This window comes from Nerophis lumbriciformis, linkage group LG21, assembly GCF_033978685.3.
Source record: "Nerophis lumbriciformis linkage group LG21, RoL_Nlum_v2.1, whole genome shotgun sequence".
In the NCBI taxonomy this organism is placed as follows: domain Eukaryota; kingdom Metazoa; phylum Chordata; class Actinopteri; order Syngnathiformes; family Syngnathidae; genus Nerophis; species Nerophis lumbriciformis.
This window is the reverse complement of record NC_084568.2, coordinates 27,268,574-27,285,712: the sequence shown is the minus strand read 5'-3', so window position 1 is coordinate 27,285,712 and position 17,139 is coordinate 27,268,574. Positions and strand designations below refer to the sequence as shown.

General features: G+C 37.6%; 1 protein-coding gene across 7 annotated transcripts in view; it reads left to right on the top strand.

The window, feature by feature from the left end:
- The window catches only part of LOC133620899 (phosphatidylinositol 4-phosphate 5-kinase type-1 alpha-like), a 112,893-nt gene that overhangs the window by 44,719 nt on the left and 51,035 nt on the right, over positions 1 to 17,139 (top strand). For all 7 annotated transcript variants that reach the window (XR_009817583.2, XR_009817584.2, XR_009817582.2 and 4 more), the window contains 5 exons: positions 7,816 to 7,902; positions 8,031 to 8,161; positions 13,820 to 13,937; positions 14,048 to 14,200; positions 14,292 to 14,591. Coding sequence is in view for 4 of the 7 variants with exons in the window: in XM_061982531.2 (XP_061838515.1) it covers positions 7,816 to 7,902; positions 8,031 to 8,161; positions 13,820 to 13,937; positions 14,048 to 14,200; positions 14,292 to 14,591 (789 nt within the window). In the remaining 3 variants the exon portion in view is untranslated. The remainder of the gene's footprint in view (positions 1 to 7,815; positions 7,903 to 8,030; positions 8,162 to 13,819; positions 13,938 to 14,047; positions 14,201 to 14,291; positions 14,592 to 17,139) is intronic.

Genomic DNA, 17,139 nt, shown 5'->3' with positions numbered 1-17,139 from the left:
CATTGCGCAGATATTTGTAACACAATCTTGCCTTCTTTCGTACTTCCTAAGTTCCTCCTAACGAGCCATTTGTAATTTGCTCACTTTGTAACGTTTTTCTCAGTGGTGACATATTTGGTAGAGATTTGTCCAAAGAGCTTTGCGCAAGTCCACCATTGTAGTCCGATTGTAGTTTGTAGTTCCTTCTCTTTCTGTTCCCTTGTTGTGGGGCAGACGGATTTGTACATGCACATGCATCCTCCGCTGTTGCTATTTAGATATAGTTCAAACTTATATCAGTCAGTAGACTCCATATGTACGCGCTAAAATCTACAACTGAGATGGCGGCGAGAAGACGCTATTTAAGTGAAGGCACGTAAATAAGACAAAACAATGCATCCTGAAGAGACGGTCAGAAAGCGACTAGAAGATGGCCTGTAAAACATAATCTATGCAAAATTTTAAACAAAGAATCATCATTCATTGAAGTGATTTGATTGACGTGTTTTAAATGTAGAAAAATATCATAATAAAAGCTATACATTGTATTTATTAAATATGCAATTAAATCACCTGCAAAACACTTTTCTTCATGAAGAATTTTCCCTTGTAAGTTGTTTTTTTTTATTAATTGAAAATGGAATACAGCGGGAAAAGTTAGCTTCGATAAATATGAATCGTCGGATATCTCGACATCATGATATTGTAAGGGAAAATTATTTCGTTTAAACACATTTTTTTCTGTGGGAAACAAATGGCACCAATTTAGTGGAATGGCGTTAATCCTGGTCAGACTAATGTGTTAATTTGACGGCTATTCATGCAATTCTGACCTATATACCACCAACCACCTGTACAATGAGAATATTAAACACACCTTTGCTCTACTACCTCGAGTATAGTCAATAGAGCAGGTTGAGCATCCTTGCAACAAGTCAACAGCTTTCAGCATCCAGTGCTTTTTGTTCATTAGTCTCTATTGCAACAGTGATAGTGTCCAGTGTTGGAGCAATGCATTGCTCAATAGTCTAACACAATTCAGGAAACCACATCTCTGAACTCACACTCTTGATAGTCAGCTCGGCGTATTTCACATATTACTGTACATGATTTGTTTCATTGGTTAAATATGATTTTAACCTGACAGAAAACGATTGCTACCTGTTTGCTGAACCAAAAACTGTTTGAACTATTGTGTATATGTTGGCTATTTGAGGTGGAAAGCTTTGGCCACTTCACGATTAAGGGGCTACGATTTGATTAAAAAACCATTATTGATGCATTTTTAATTTATGTATATTGATGCAGTTTTAAAAAAAATTTCGTTTCACTAAATAAGCGTTTATCACTTGCAACTTTAAAAAAACAATTCATTTGGAATAAGAAACAGTCAAATTATTTCCCACATGTAATGAATTAATGGAAATGTGTGCAAAACTGGAACATAGGTGCCCTAAAATAAAGGAGCTGGTTGGATCTCTTGGTGAGGTGGCTTGCTGCAGTCAGACAAATTTCAGAACTGTCTGCATTATTTTATTAACAATAAATACATTGATTTATCGATTATTGACGTTTACTAATCGATTCTATATTCGTCCATGTATGTATTGCTATGCATCTAAAAATAGATTATTTCCCCCACCGCTATATATCCTTACCTAATCGAGAAACACATGACCGGTTTAATTTTGTGTAACATGAGGCCAGTAAAGCTCGCAACCTTTCCACTCTAATGATTTCAGAGAATCACTTGGTGTAGATTACATCAAATAACTGTTATTCGGATGCTCAATCAAATCATCCGGGAAAATAATTGTTTCCTGTCTTGCTGGTCTGACCTGAGCGTACAGGCGAGTGCAGCGCAAAGCAATGCGAACTGGCTTAACCAGCATTTGGCACGGTGACGATATTTGGCAAATCCTGGCCAACAAAGACTTTAGTGTGTAGTAGCTGTCAGGCAGCACTGTCAGGCTATGTAGTAGATTACATTTCTAGGTGGCACAGCATGTACAACATAACTGGAAACTTTACATGTTTTTTGTTAGTTTTTGGGTGGGTAGGGAGGTGCTGATTGTGCAGCATGAGAAACTGGGGGGAGGGCCTATTCGATGTACTAACATGCTTACTTTGCGCTCTGTCCATTATTAGGTTTATCTGTACAAACCAACGAGGCGTAATACAAATGCCTGTGATAATGCTCCATTTAACATTTTCAGAACAATACAATATTTCTAAGTACCGGTACTAGTCAGGTAGAAATGGATGGATGGATAGTCAGGGGGATTTATTATCTCAACTTGCCAGAGTATCAGGCATCTGTTAAGAGAATGTTTTTTTTCTTGGCTAAGGGGTTTTCTTCTATTTTAATTTTCCCCCCTCAATCCCGAAGTAATTTCAGGTTAGTATTAAACATTTTTAGCAACAGCATTGACTTGTTGAACTCCACCGTAAACCGGTTTTACAGATGCCATGTCTGCTGTGCAATAAGTGTGTGTTGTGTCTACAAATGGGGGGATGTTACATAGAGGATACTTAGTTGAAGGTTGGTGTTTATTTTAAATGAAGCACCATTAATTTTGGCACGCCATCTATTAGAGAAGAGGCCACTATTTGAGATAATATGGTATATATCTAAAAATACTATCATAAAATAGTAAATGACCTGCTACTTCAACTGTAGTAACCAAAATAAATCATTAACAAATGATACTTATTTGACATTGATGTCATATTGAGCATGATCATCTTCTGAAGACAAAACTTTTCATAAATAATTTATATTTAAAGTAATTAGGTTGTCCTTGTGTACAAACAGTATTAATGATAACCGCAGTAAATCTCTTAGCAGTTAGTATTATTGTTTTAAATTAAAAGTTTTGAACAACTATGGTTTATATAGTTATATATATTTATAGTACTTAGCTCATCGAAGTACTTAGATGAGCTCTGACGGACTGGCGCTAGCTTAAATGTTGACATGAAAACAAGAAACATTAGCGTCTTTCCCCGTTAACAAATGACATACCCCATTCTAAATGTTTATAAACACATGGCTGTCTGAGGAACTAAGATATTAAATTGTGCACATTGAACCTACAAGCTGTGTTCTCTTAGAACAGGGTGATCGTTCTATACTCGGAGGAAATGACATAGGTGTATTTACAGTGCCTTCCAGGACCACTGAAAAGTGTAGTACACAATACTGCCTGCCAGAACACTCTTATCAGTGAAGCATAAGAAACACAGAACATACAAAATAGTGGGCTTTCTAACACAGGGATCTTAGTCATAAATCCAACAATGTGAATTTAAAGCCTTAAAATGTGTAGAATTCTCCGAAAATCTCAGGAAAGGTCTTAAATATATTTTTAAGACCTTTCAAAATCCTATTAACTTTACTTGTTTTAAAACATGCTTAAACTTCAGTCTTGCTTTTAATTGTTTTGATTTTTGAGGACGCTATAACGTAACTACAAAACGGAAAAGAAATAGGCTACCATGAACTGATTAACGTTCACCCCGTCTTAAACAAGTTGAAAAACGTATTCGGGTGTTACCATTTAGTGGTCAATTGTACGGAATATGTACTGTACTGTGCAATCTACTAATAAAAGTTTCAATCAATCAAAAAACCTGTGCTGACCCGGTCGGAATCTATCGTGCACCATCAGCTAGCGTGTAGTGCGTGCACAGCGGTGTGTTGTAACAGCTTCGCAGAGCAGCGAAGAAAACTTAACGAAAGCCCACAGGAAAGCCCAATTACTTGCATAAGATGGGTAAATGCAAGTTCAACTAGGGCTGGGCCAATAATACAATATCAATATATATCGCAATAGACACATTAGGGCTGGGCGATATATCGATATACTCGATATATTGCGGGTTTGTCTCTGTGCGATATAGAAAATGACTATATCGTGATATTCGAGTATATGTTCTCACACAGTTGCTTTTAGCTGTGGGCATTAAACTACAGGCTTTTTTCACTCTTTCTTGTCTCTCCTTCTCACAGACAGCAAGCGCACCTTCTTACATACGTCACATACGTACACGCCCTCTCGGAGCGGAGAGGTAGCAGCATGGGTAACGTTAGCTGTGGTGTGAGTGGTAATACGAGAGAAAGAAGGTGCGAATCTGTTAACAAATGAAGGAAGAATTAATTCCCAAGAAAAACAGCACAGGGTCCATCATCTGGCAGTGGTTTGGCTTCAAGTGGAAATATGTCAGACTACTGTAATTTGTCAAGTGTGGGGCAAAAGCGTTGCTACAAAAAGTAGCATTACTGCTAATATGTAGCATCATTTGAAAAGTCACCCGCTAGAGAATGAAGAGTGCTTACTCCGCATGTCAACATCTCCGTTCGGTGCCACACCAACAAAACCATTTCCAGATCAACACCGTATGAAAAAAATAGTGAACAACAGAAGGAGATTACGTCCGCCGTAACCTACCACATAGCGATTTGATTTCCTATTATGCAGCTCATTTTTATTTGACAGTTATTGAAATATCTTGTGTGACATCATGCACAAAAGTGCACTTTATTTGTTTTAAACTATTGTAGTGGCGTTCTGTACACAAAGTGCACTTTAATTTAGTGTTGTTTTGATATGTCATCTTAGTGACATCATGCACAAAAGTGCACTCATAGCTTGTTTTAAAATGTCTCTGACAATCTTGCACTTTCTGTTTTGAAATTACATGAATGTTTGTGCCACTGCTTAATAACCGTTTAATAAATACAGTTTTGGTAAATTGACTTAGTTGTGATTTTCCTCTCTGCATGAAAGTTTAAAATGAGCATATATTAATGCAGTATGAACAAGAATGTCTTAATGTAGACACAGAATCATCATACTGCTGTGATTATATGCATCAAGTGTTCATTCAAGGCTAAGGCAAAATATCGAGATATATATCGTGTATCGTGACATGGCCTAAAAATATCAAGATATTAAAAAAAAGGCCATATTGTCCAGCCCTAAGACACAGACTCGATATCAAAATAAAATTAGTTCGATAAAATATTTGATATTTATTTATATTTTTTGTTCGAAAGAAACCAGAACTTATGAAGCAAGATTTGTTTTATGAAGGCACTCGCGCTTAGGGAACCCAACGAACAGGAAACAGGAAATGAGCAACAGCCAATCAGATAACAGTATTTACCGAGCAATGGGAGAGACACGCTAACAGCCAATCACTTAACAGTATCAACTACCGAGTGTTACACCTTTCCTGCTGTTTGGTTCCCAGTCCGTAATCGAGGAGCGCAGGGGAGACGTACCATCCTTGACCAATGTTTTCGTCGGGCGTAACACCCTTCACTTTACCCGACAGTGGGTCTTCTGAGCTCCGCTTTCGGGTCGAATTGCGAGGCCGCTGACTCGTGACAATTTGGTCGCTTTATTCTTATATTTGCAGGACACAACCGGAAAACATTCGCCAGTCACCACTACTGCTGCACGATTCACTCTTCCACTCTCTCACTGATGTCACTTGCCCAATAGTACACACTGCCATTCTTAAAGGAGCACACACACATACGCTACTCTCATAACACTGGTGTGGTTGCGCCGTCTTTCTGTCTTACTGTGGATTCACTGCACGGAGGGAGAAGAGAAACTGTAATATCTTGATATATCAACTCAATAACAGAAACTTGTCTTTAGTTTTGTTGGTTTTAATGCAAGCGTGCGGTAACATCCTGACACTTCCAATGTGTCAGTTTAATGAGTAGCTTTCCAAACTAGTCTGTGTAGTGTTCAATAGCTTATACACTACTGCCAACTAGTGTCTCAAATCTGCAACTACCTTCAAATGTACTTTAATTATTGTAATACTAATTTAGCCGCGCTCGTCCTACCTGGCTCTTCTCCAATGATAAATAGCACCCTTGGTAAGTTGGATATCGTTTTACTGTATTTATTAGCAGGCTTAAATAAGTTAAAAAAAGTATCAATAATTATCGATATCGATCAATATGAAAAACGTATGTCTTGATATAGTTGTCGGCCAAATCGCCCAGCCCGAAGTTAAACGATTTATGGCTCCAGAACAATCAATTTAATGCATGCTTGAAGTCGGTGGATGGAAACAAAATGAAGTGTTTAGGACTCTAATGTGGAGCCATAGAGGAGGGAAGCCTTTATAAAGATTGCGGTGAAAGTGAATGGAATGATAATGTAAAAGTAAAAAATCCGGGATTAGTGTCTGTCAAAAGATGCTGAAACGCCAAAAACACTTGCACAACTATACAAAGTTCAATTTAACTTCACCAAAGGAGTGTTACGTGGGTAAAATGTCACAAATTGCCGAAGGATATCAATATGAGATGTTTACTTGTGAAATAATGTTATTATCAACAGTAATCACACGCTAATTTCTCTGTGGTAGTAGTGTACCCCCAGCAGTAAAACTATAAAAAAAACATAATTCTCATATATTATTTATATCATTTATTCCAATATTTTCAGTTCAGCTTGTCCTGCTTATTAATCTTTTCTCCAAGTTTATACAGCAATTGACATTAAAAGCTACAAAGGTTCTGTTTATTGGTTACACTCAGTTTATGGTAGGGTGAGGAAAGCAAGGGAGATTTGCAAATGTGAATATTATCCACATTATTCACATCCAAAATCTGTTTGAGGCTTGCAAGCTATCACCTTCTTTCTTTTTAGACAATTGCTCTGTCTGCTCTCTCTGTTTTGACACCTTTGTGCAGATACAGTAGTAGTAGTACTATAGATGTTTTTATCTGTTTGCTGAATTCTGACAGCTGTAAAAATACTGCAAAAGTTAACCATTTAACTTTAGCAGAGATGCTAACATTCCCTTTTACAAACAATATATTGTTGTACTTTCCTCTAACATTTCTGGCATTCTGGTTGTTGTTACCTGAAACACTTGATAAGAAGCTCACTGCACCTTTTGCAAGAAAACAGTTATATGTCAAATCTAAAAAAAAATATTGTATGATGTTTGCTAATATTTTTTACTTTGTTTACAATAGAGAAGTTTCTGGTGAATTTAGTTAGTTTCACTATTTTGTTTTCCAATGTGAAAGAGCAGTGAATGAAATCATTTACTTACCTCTGTTTTTCCTTAATGTGTTTGAACATTTTTTTTTTGTAAGAATGTGAAATGGTATTAAATTATTTTTTTAATAAGGTCTTAAACACGTTTTTAAAAGTCTTAAATTTGACTTGTTGAAACCTGCAGAGACCCTGTAACAGTGGCCTTGTTTATTTTAGTTATTTAAAAAACATGTTTTTTAAGATTTTAGATGTGTAGAAGTACTTATTGAGCATATTCAACAATACCGCAATAATAACATGATAATTTTGGTCACAATACCATGGTATCAAATTTTCATATTGTTGCGCCCCTAATGTGTACAGATGGTTGTTTTTTGTATGCTGTACTTTCAATTGATAAAATCAGGGGTGTGAATCTTTGGATTACCGATCCGATTTTGGGTGACTATTCGATTCAGAATCGATTCTCAATTCAAAACTATTTTATTTAATGTATTCGTTGGTATAATAACTATAATAAAACATTTTATTACAGCTTCGAAAAGCTCCTTCTGGTTGTATGGAGATGGCCTAAACATGTCGTTTTAAAAATTAATTATCGTTTTGTTTTTTTAATCTTTTTTTGAAAATTATTAATCGATTTGGAATCGGGATGAATAAGAATTGCGATTCAAATTTTAATATTTTTTTCTTGTGCACCCCTAAATGATATAATAGATAAAATTACATTTGATTAGTTTCATAGTTTTCTAGAAACATTCATGTACTGTTTGTATGCCTTCTTCTACCCTTCACTCAGATGCCTGGCTCCTCAGCTCAGAGTATGAAGAAGACCATTGGACACCGGGGAGTTGAGACCACCACCGGAGAGACCACCTACAAAAAGGTTAGAGCTGGCTCTAGGGGGTCGTAACACTGTTATTGACACTGGTTGATTGACACCAGCAACAGTATAGCGGTAAATTGTCATTTGTTCCATTTGGTAACAAGTATCTTCCTCTCTATGTTCTGTAGACAACATCCTCTGCTCTAAAAGGTGCCATTCAGTTGGGCATCACTCACACGGTCGGCAGTTTGAGCCAAAAGGCAGAGAGAGATGTGCTCATGCAGGATTTTGTGGTTGTTGAAAGTATCTTCTTCCCCAGGTTGGTAGCAAAGCCGATGATGTTTTCTTATTACAGCGGAACCCGCTCATGTGAATAACCTTTTTATATCAAACATCAAGTTCACTGTTTTTCTTAGTACTGAAAACGTGCCCGCTTAAAGGGGAAATACACTTTTTTTTCCCGAGTTCAACCTATAATTCACAATCCTTATGATATGCTATGATATCATTGCGTCTATTGCGTTTATTCCAACCATAAAACCCAAGAAATAACCATCCTAAAAGCGCCAATAATACTCCATTTACATTTCGTGACCTGAATATTAACCAAGTATTAGCGATATTTTTATTATAAGCGCTAACGTTAGGGACCTACATACATTTAGTGACAGATTGATCACAGAGAGGCAATTTCCTTATGCTGCTGTATTTACAGCATCAGCTGGTAATCTGATTTCTCGCTTCAGAGTTTATGAAAGTTTAGTCTCTTATAAATCATACCTCTCACCTTAATAGTAAAATGATATGGACATAAACTGAGAAGTTGGTAAAATTTGACAGCCAACTTAGACCGGGAGATGGCGAGAAAGACTAGCGAAAGACGGTGGTTTGCACCCTCCCTTTTGTTTTTAACCTTTTGCGAGGATTATGAGTCATTCTTCATCTAAATGGGAATATATCAACATCCTAAGAGTCGGCATCCCACTGAGAGCAGACATTGTTCAGTAAGTAATGTTTATTTATGTTTGTTGCTATCTGTTGAGTTGTTGTCAGTGTTGTAGTTGAAGGGAAAAAGTAAACAGATGTGTCTATGAAATTATTGTGCTGCCATATGCTTAAAATGAGCAAAATATGTAAATATTACATGTTATTATGAATGTCCCTGTTACTACTGGTACATTACATATACACTAGGGGTGTAACGGTACACAAAAATTTTGGTTCGGTATGTACCTCGGTTTAGAGGTCACGGTTCGGTTCATTTTCGGTACAGTAAGAAAACAACAAAATATACATTTTTTGTTTTTTTATTTACCAAATTTGTGAACAATGGCTTTATCCTTTTAACTTTGGGAACACTATAATAATTCTGTCCACGTTAATCAACATTAAACTGCCTCAAGTTGTTGCTCGGATTTAAATAAAATGACAAAACTTTTCTTCTACATATAAAAAGTGCAACATTAAACAGTTTCAAGTCAACTCATCATGCTTAATTTATTACAGCATTTGGGAAGCCTGTAGTTGATTTATTATGTAATTGTTATATTTTTATCAACATGTGATAGCAGGGACCCTGCCATTCAAAACTAGGCTGCTGCATTACTAATGATTAATGTAACTATAGCTGAAAAAATGGTACAATAGCAATAGGAGAGACTATTCATCCCTGAACACCATGGAGTTCATGTAGGCTTAATGATGCAGTTACATTATTATATCAACTAGACAGAAACTCTTCATTTAACATAATGTTCTTTTTTGCTGCTTCAACACAGCTCAATCAACACAGAAAAAGGTAAAGTGAAATAACAGACAGACAGGGCTTTGCTGTCCATAACACACACACACACACGCGCACACACACACCGCAAAATGAGCTAACGCTACGCTAAAAGCGAATTAGCCTTCACCTCAAGCCAGGACTGCGAGCGAGCTGAGCTGCCTTTTATATTTCTAGAAGGTCAACGGGCTCATAGTGATGTTACTACTGGGAGGTGTTTATTATAATTTGGGGAGAGTCCGCAGCCTGATGCCTACCTGCTAAACGCTAAGCACTGACTACATGCGCTCTGAATACGCACTGCTGATTGGCTGTTAACGCTCTGAATACGCACTGCTGATTGGCTGTTACCGCTCTGTTTGTAACCAATCAGATGGTTGTGTGGGTGGGACAATGCTGGGTGCTGTGTAGAGTACTGACAGAAACAGAGGCAGAAGGAAGCGTAGGCGGCTACTTAATATGTTCGTGTGGAAACTTGTTCGGTACACCTCCGAACCGAACCGAAACCCCCGTACCGAAACGGTTCAATACAAATACACGTACCGTTACAACCCTAATATATAATTACAGCATGTTTATAAAACGTTGATGGAAGTGTTTGGATTTTTTTAAGCACTTTATAGGCAGAAAGGAGCAACTCTCATGGGCTTGCATTTATTTACTAGTTGGAGTAGATAAAAAACAAACAAACAAAAAAACCTTTTGTTGTTGTCTTACCCCCTGGACAAGTCGCCACCTCATCACAGGGCCAACATAGATAGAATGATAGGCCCAATCCAAAAAAGTGCAGTTCCACCTTAAGTTGCTGCTGACCAGTTTTGTTGACACAAAATTTGAGACCCATAAGGCTATGAAAAATCAGTCTGATTATGTTGACGTGTTGTAGTATTGTTAACTTCCTCATTATTGCTTAGCATCGTGAAGAACTACTGTCTAGTTTAGGGCTGCTATTATTAATCAAATAATTTAATTAGAAAAAGCCTTGATGGCACAGTCACTACAAAAAAAGGTTAAGTGAGTTACATATTATTCTACGAGAAATGCTACGTGTGCAGGAATTTTCCAGCCTGACGCTGGTTAGTTGTAGCTTAACTGACTCCTCACCCAGACTAACAGACACTGTAATTGCCTGTGTCTGAGCTTGCTTTAGTGTAGTTAGTCAAGGGTGATTCAAACAGTAGTCTATATTTCTGTAAAGAGTGATGGCGCATTCCCAGTTAAGGTGAAGGCCGGCCCTCCTCAGCAAGCCCGGTTTTCCCCAAAAAGAGGCCCAATTATCAATAAATGTTAGTCCCTGTTCTGTACAAAAACTAGCAAGCCACTTGTTAAGCAAGGCTAATCTGCTGTACCTCCCATCATTGCCTCTCGCAGGCAGTGGGCCAGAGACAAGTACTCTATGCCAAGACATCTTTCCAGCGAGACTACAAGTCCGAGCTATGTTCCTCTTTGTAATTTCTGATTGTCTCAACCTAGTGTCATTGGAGCCGACATATTATAACTATGTTTGCATAGCTAGTGTTGCGATTAACCTGTCGTACGTGTTTACTAGGCCTGTTGCGAGTCAGCTCCCTTAGACGAGCGTCAATGTCAGGTGCTCTGGCCCCGGGAATACACTTAATTATGCTGGTTTAGTAAACTGTATGTTCCGGGTGATGGAGTTCCCTATGACTAAGGTCTGGTGTCTGGTAGACTGGGGTGTAGGATTTGCTAAATAGCTAAATCTATTGTGTATTTCAACTGGTTCACCATGACTTGTAGGCCACTTAGGGCTGCTACAAGTTGGGCTACTCAGCTTGCGGCAGCTAACGCGAGCAAACGTGTCCGCGGCGTCTAAAGTTACAAAATGACTCTTCTCTAACTGGCGGACATGGTCCTCTAGTAGGGCCAACCTATCCATGAGAACGGTGCACGAAGAGCAGGGAGCCATACTCGCAATGTTTCTTTCACCGAGTCGAGTTCCTGCTGTCTTCGGAACAGTAGCAGCAGCGTGAGGGAACAGACACCTTCGGAGCATACCGTATTTTTCGAAGTACAAGTCACTCCGTAGTATAAGTCGCACCGGCCGAAAATGCATAATAAAGAAGGAAAAAAACATATATAAGTCGCACTGGAGTATAAGTCGCATTTTTTGGGGAAATGTATTTGATAAAACCCAACATCAAGAATAGACATTTGAAAGGCAATTTAAAATAAAGAATAGTGAACAACAGGCTGAATAAGTGTATGTTGTATGACGCATAAATAACCAACTGAGAACGTGCCTGGTATGTTAACATAACATATTATGGTAGGAGTCATTCAAATAACTATAACATATAGAACATGCTATACGTTTACCAAACAATCTGTCACTCCTAATCGCTAAATCCGATGAAATGTTATAAGTCTAGTCTCTTACGTGAATGAGCTAAATAATATTATTTGATATTTTACGGTAATGTGTTAATAATTTCACACATAAGTCGCCCCTGAGTATAAGTCGCACCCCGGCCAAACTATGAAAAAAACTGCGACTTATAGTCTGAAAAATACTGTAGTTGCTTTGGACCGCGACTAGTTTAGCTTTTTTAGCTTAGCAGCTAGCTAGGCAGCTGAGAGAGAGGTGGTGAGACAGACAGTGGGTGCTTTGTAAGTGTGATAAGACTACTAAATATGTTTGAGGAAGAATAAAGAAAACTGTAAAACAATTACAAGCACACAGATAGAAAGATAGTACCGTACTTAGCTTTTTCGCAGCAGCAATTACATTGTCTCTAAGGATGTGGGAAGTTTTCATGACCTTTTTTTAATTGTCATCATTAGTGTACGCTGCTTAAAACCTGTCAACGGTAAACTCAGAGAGGCGTTCTGCAGTGTAAAATTTACTCAATGGGCATCAGTGCGGTGAAATTACACATGATATTAGCTAATCACAAGTCGGCGATTAAAGGCAGGCAGCAATTAAGTGTAAATGTCTTTCTTCTGCTACAAAGCAACTTCTGCTGTACAAAATATATGAAAATGAAAATACATGTTCACATTAAACAGTCTTTTGAGACAATTCTAATTCACTAGAAAGCAACAGTGAGAAAAAAAAACAGTTACCGGTAATGTAAACTATTCAAAATTATTGTCAAATGCTTACAATTTTGTCCATACAGACAATTGTAAGCTTTTGACTATATATAATACATATCTGCAAAGGACATGGGCATTACATTTATTTTAAGTGCCATTAAAAGGCATTCATTTCGACTTGCTGATACTACAAAAACCATGATGTGTAAAATGTGCAATTATAATGTTGATGATGGGCATTTATCAGGTAAAAAGAATGAAGGCTATGGCAAGCACAACTATTTTTGTTTATTTTTAGTATTTTCCCTACAAATGCATTGGGGTAAAGTGTATTTTATCTAATAACTAAATTAAATGAACAAACTAATAGATTACTCGATTACTAAAATAATTGATTGATGCAGCCCTAGTTTAGTGACTTACTGTTCAGTCCAAATTAAACATAAAAATAAAAGCACTCTACCGCAGCAACTAACAAAATGCACACATTTGATTTTTATTCTTTAGATTGTTAGCGACCCAAAGAAAGATGTTGTGTATGTATTAAAGCATGAGTATTGTTGTAGTCATACAACAAATTTATTGCAGCAGCTCTATTGGATAAGACTGTCAAGTATCACATAATAATAATAATAATAATAATAATAAAAATAATTAATTAGATTTATATAGCACTTTTCTAGACACTTAAAGCGCTTTACAGAGAACTGAGAACCCATCATTCATTCACTCACTCCACATTCACACGTTGATGGTGTAAAGCTACTTTTGTGGCCACAGCTGCCCGGGGGTAGACTGACGGAAGCATGTCTGCCAATTTGCGCCTACGAACCTTAAACCCACAAGTTGCTGGCACGACCGCTCCATCATCTGAGTTACGCCGTCCCAAAATGGAAACAGAACAATCTAAATAAAATTATACACGAATGGAGAGAAACCATGCCAGCAAACTAAAAATCCCTTATCGCCCATTCTGCTTATGTGTCTGGACAAAGTCACAAGTAAACGCACAAGCACTGGCTAGATTCAATTTAGATTTTGGCTATGTTGACAACCGCTTATGTCAACAGCTGCCAATGCAAGGAGTGTCAAAATAAACTGGCCCGACTTCATCGTGTCTTGATGTTTTCTTTCCAGTGAAGGCAGCAACCTGACTCCAGCTCATCACTACAGCGACTTTCGTTTTAAGACCTACGCTCCCATCGCCTTTCGTTACTTCAGAGAGCTGTTTGGAATTCGGCCAGATGACTACCTGGTTAGTACAAAGCCATAATAAACCCTCAGACCCTTTTTGTAACCGTTCTCAAATCAAATAAAAAATTGCATCTCAGACTAGAAATTAACAGACCGCTCTTTCTTTGCAAGTATTCGCTGTGTAACGAGCCACTGATCGAGCTCTCCAACCCTGGAGCCAGTGGATCGCTCTTCTATGTCTCCAGTGACGACGAGTTTATTATCAAAACGGTTCAGCACAAAGAGGCAGAGTTTCTCCAGAAACTGCTTCCTGGATACTTTTTGGTAAGCATAAATTTATTGGTAGCAAAATAATATGACTGCATCACGAAAATTTTTGGCTGTAATTAATCATTTAATATTTATTTTCATCTAGAACATAAACCAAAACAAGCGGACACTCCTGCCCAAGTTCTACGGACTCTACTGCGTTCAGGCGGGGGGCAAGAATATTCGTATCTGTGTGATGAACAATCTGTTGCCCCGGATAATCCCCATGCACCTCAAATATGACATGAAAGGCTCCACCTATAAGAGACGAGCGTCGCCTAAGGAGAGGGAAAAGGCTGTTCCCACATACAAAGATCTAGATTTTATCCAGGATATGCCTGATGGCCTGCAGCTGGAATCAGACAACTACAACGCCCTGAGCAAGACTATACAGAGGGACTGCCTGGTGAGTCAGAAAAGTACACTTTGGATTTTACTTTAGGAGGGTGCACTGAAATACCTCTGCCGATTTGAAAGTACATTAACAGAAGTACGATTGTTTCTAAAATAGGCAACCATCAAAATGACATTCCTTACGCAAGAAACTTGTTGAAACTTTCTCACAAAGTTTCCAGTGGCATTTGTTTATTCTACTGCATTACCAGGGATTGTTTTTGTTGTTGTTGTTGTTGTTGTGCTAAGTGAGAAAATTAAAATATAATAATTAATAATTAATAAGAAAATAGTTTCCTCTTTTCCTTTTTGTCGGCCTTCTTCATATTGAAAGTATTACCTTTAAACAAAAAAACAAAAGCGAAAATAAAGTAAAAGTGAAGCATTGGTTGCTAAACAGTATTCGTAAACAGAAAAGTTTAAGAGAAAAGAAATGAGAGATGGAGAATGAGTTCCATCCTCAATTTAAAAAAAAGTCCATATTTTAGTCAAGGTTTGTGCACCTTAAATACAATATATAAAGCACTATACAGTATTGTGTATTTAATATCCCAGTCAAAACAACAAACAGCTGATCTGTCTTCACTTGTAGCTGCCCTTCCGACACGCACTGTCATTAGCCCTCAGTTTGAAATCACAAAACTTGAACAGCCAGGTCGCTATAAGGGTTAAGAATATAATATAAAATCTATTCTAACTTGTTGATAAATCTTTGCGTGCAGCGGAAGGGGAGATGGTGGAGGGCAGTGTCAACAACACTGTGGTTACTTCCCAAATGTTTCAAACCCCACGTCTCTTGTCGTTTGTTGTAAAAAAAATTAAAACACACACAAAGTAGCACAGTAGCTAGCAGCATGGCTCAGGTGGTAGAATGGTTGTCTCCCATCCTGAAGTTTGCGGGTTTGATCCTCTGTCCCCAGTGACCATACCGAAGTATCCTTGAGCAAGATACTAATCCTCCAGGTGCTCCTGATGCTGTGTCATCAGTAGGTGAATGTGGTTGTAGTGTCAAAGCGCTTTGAGTACTCTGAAGGTAGAAAAACACTATTCAAGTAAAATCCTTTTACCATTTATTTACCATTCAACACCTTCACTTTGCTGACTAAATTCGCATTGAGCACCTGGGAGCCTTAAAGGGGAACTGCACTTTTTTGTTATTTTTCCAATTGTTCACAATCCTTATGAGAGACAAGAAAACCAAAGTTGTTGTTTCTTTGCATTTTAATTTGTAGCAATCTGCAAGTTATAGGTTGCTAGCAATGCAGCAAATGGCAGCAATCCATTATGCCTTGAAATCCTTTTAAAATAGCATTCAAAAACCGCCAACAATACTTCATTTACGTACCGTAACCTGTAAAATGACCAAGCTGTAGCTACATTGTTATTGGAAGAGCAAACACTGAGGAACTATTTTCCTAACGTAGTAACTAGGGATGTCCGATAATGGCTTTTTTGCCGATATCCGATATTCCGATATTGTCCAATTCTTAATTACCGATACCGATATCAACCGATACCGATATATACAGTCGTGGAATTAACACATTATTATGCCTAATTTGGACAACCAGGTATGGTGAAGATAAGGTCCTTTTTAAAAAAAATAAATAAAATAAAATAAGATAAATAAATTAAAAACATTTTCTTGAATAAAAAAGAAAGTAAAACAATATTAAAAACAGTTACATAGAAACTAGTAATTAATGAAAATTAGTAAAATTAACTGTTAATGGTTAGTAGTGTAAATGGGGGAGGGAGTTTTTTTGGGTTGATGCACTAATTGTAAGTGTATCTCGTGTTTTTTATGTTGATTTAAAAAAAAAGAAACGATAATAAAAAAAACGATACCGATATTTTCCGATATTACATTTTAAAGCATTTCGGACATCTCTAGTAGTAACACATCACCTTGCGACGGCATGCTACGGTATTAGCCGGAAGCTAGCTTTTTTGTTAGCAGCTGAATCGCTTTTGAGTTTGTAATGCACAACACAATGCGATAGGACACCAATCTGTACCGACTGAAAAACATGAACAATCATGTTACAGTATCTGCAAAATATTAGCCCACATTTCATGTTTTATTTGTACACAGCTAGCTTGACAGCATATTTACTGTAGTTGTACTAATATGCATGACATGCTGCATGTATCATGATCAATATTATAGTGACTTACTCGATGGACAGTTGTCTGTTTGGTCAAGCTGACCGAGGAAGTTTTGGCATGGCTTGGCTCCCAGTTCCACATTTACCACGTCAAGTCACGCCAACCTCACACTCTCGGCTTCCGTCTGCTTCAACTTTTCAGCCTCTCTCCGTGCTCGCTTCTATAACTATTAGTTCATCCTCCGTATATTCAGCTTAAAAAAGATACGGTTGTGAATCCTCATTTGTCCAAAAATAGTCGTCTTTGTTGTCTGTTACTAAGTCTGCCGTGATTAGAAGACACACGCGTTTGTTTCTAGAAGTAGGAACACACATTTGTTGCTGGGAGTGCGTGGCTATGGAAACTGAAATAAATGCGCTGAGGAAAGAAGTTACGACAATGTTTAAAATTAC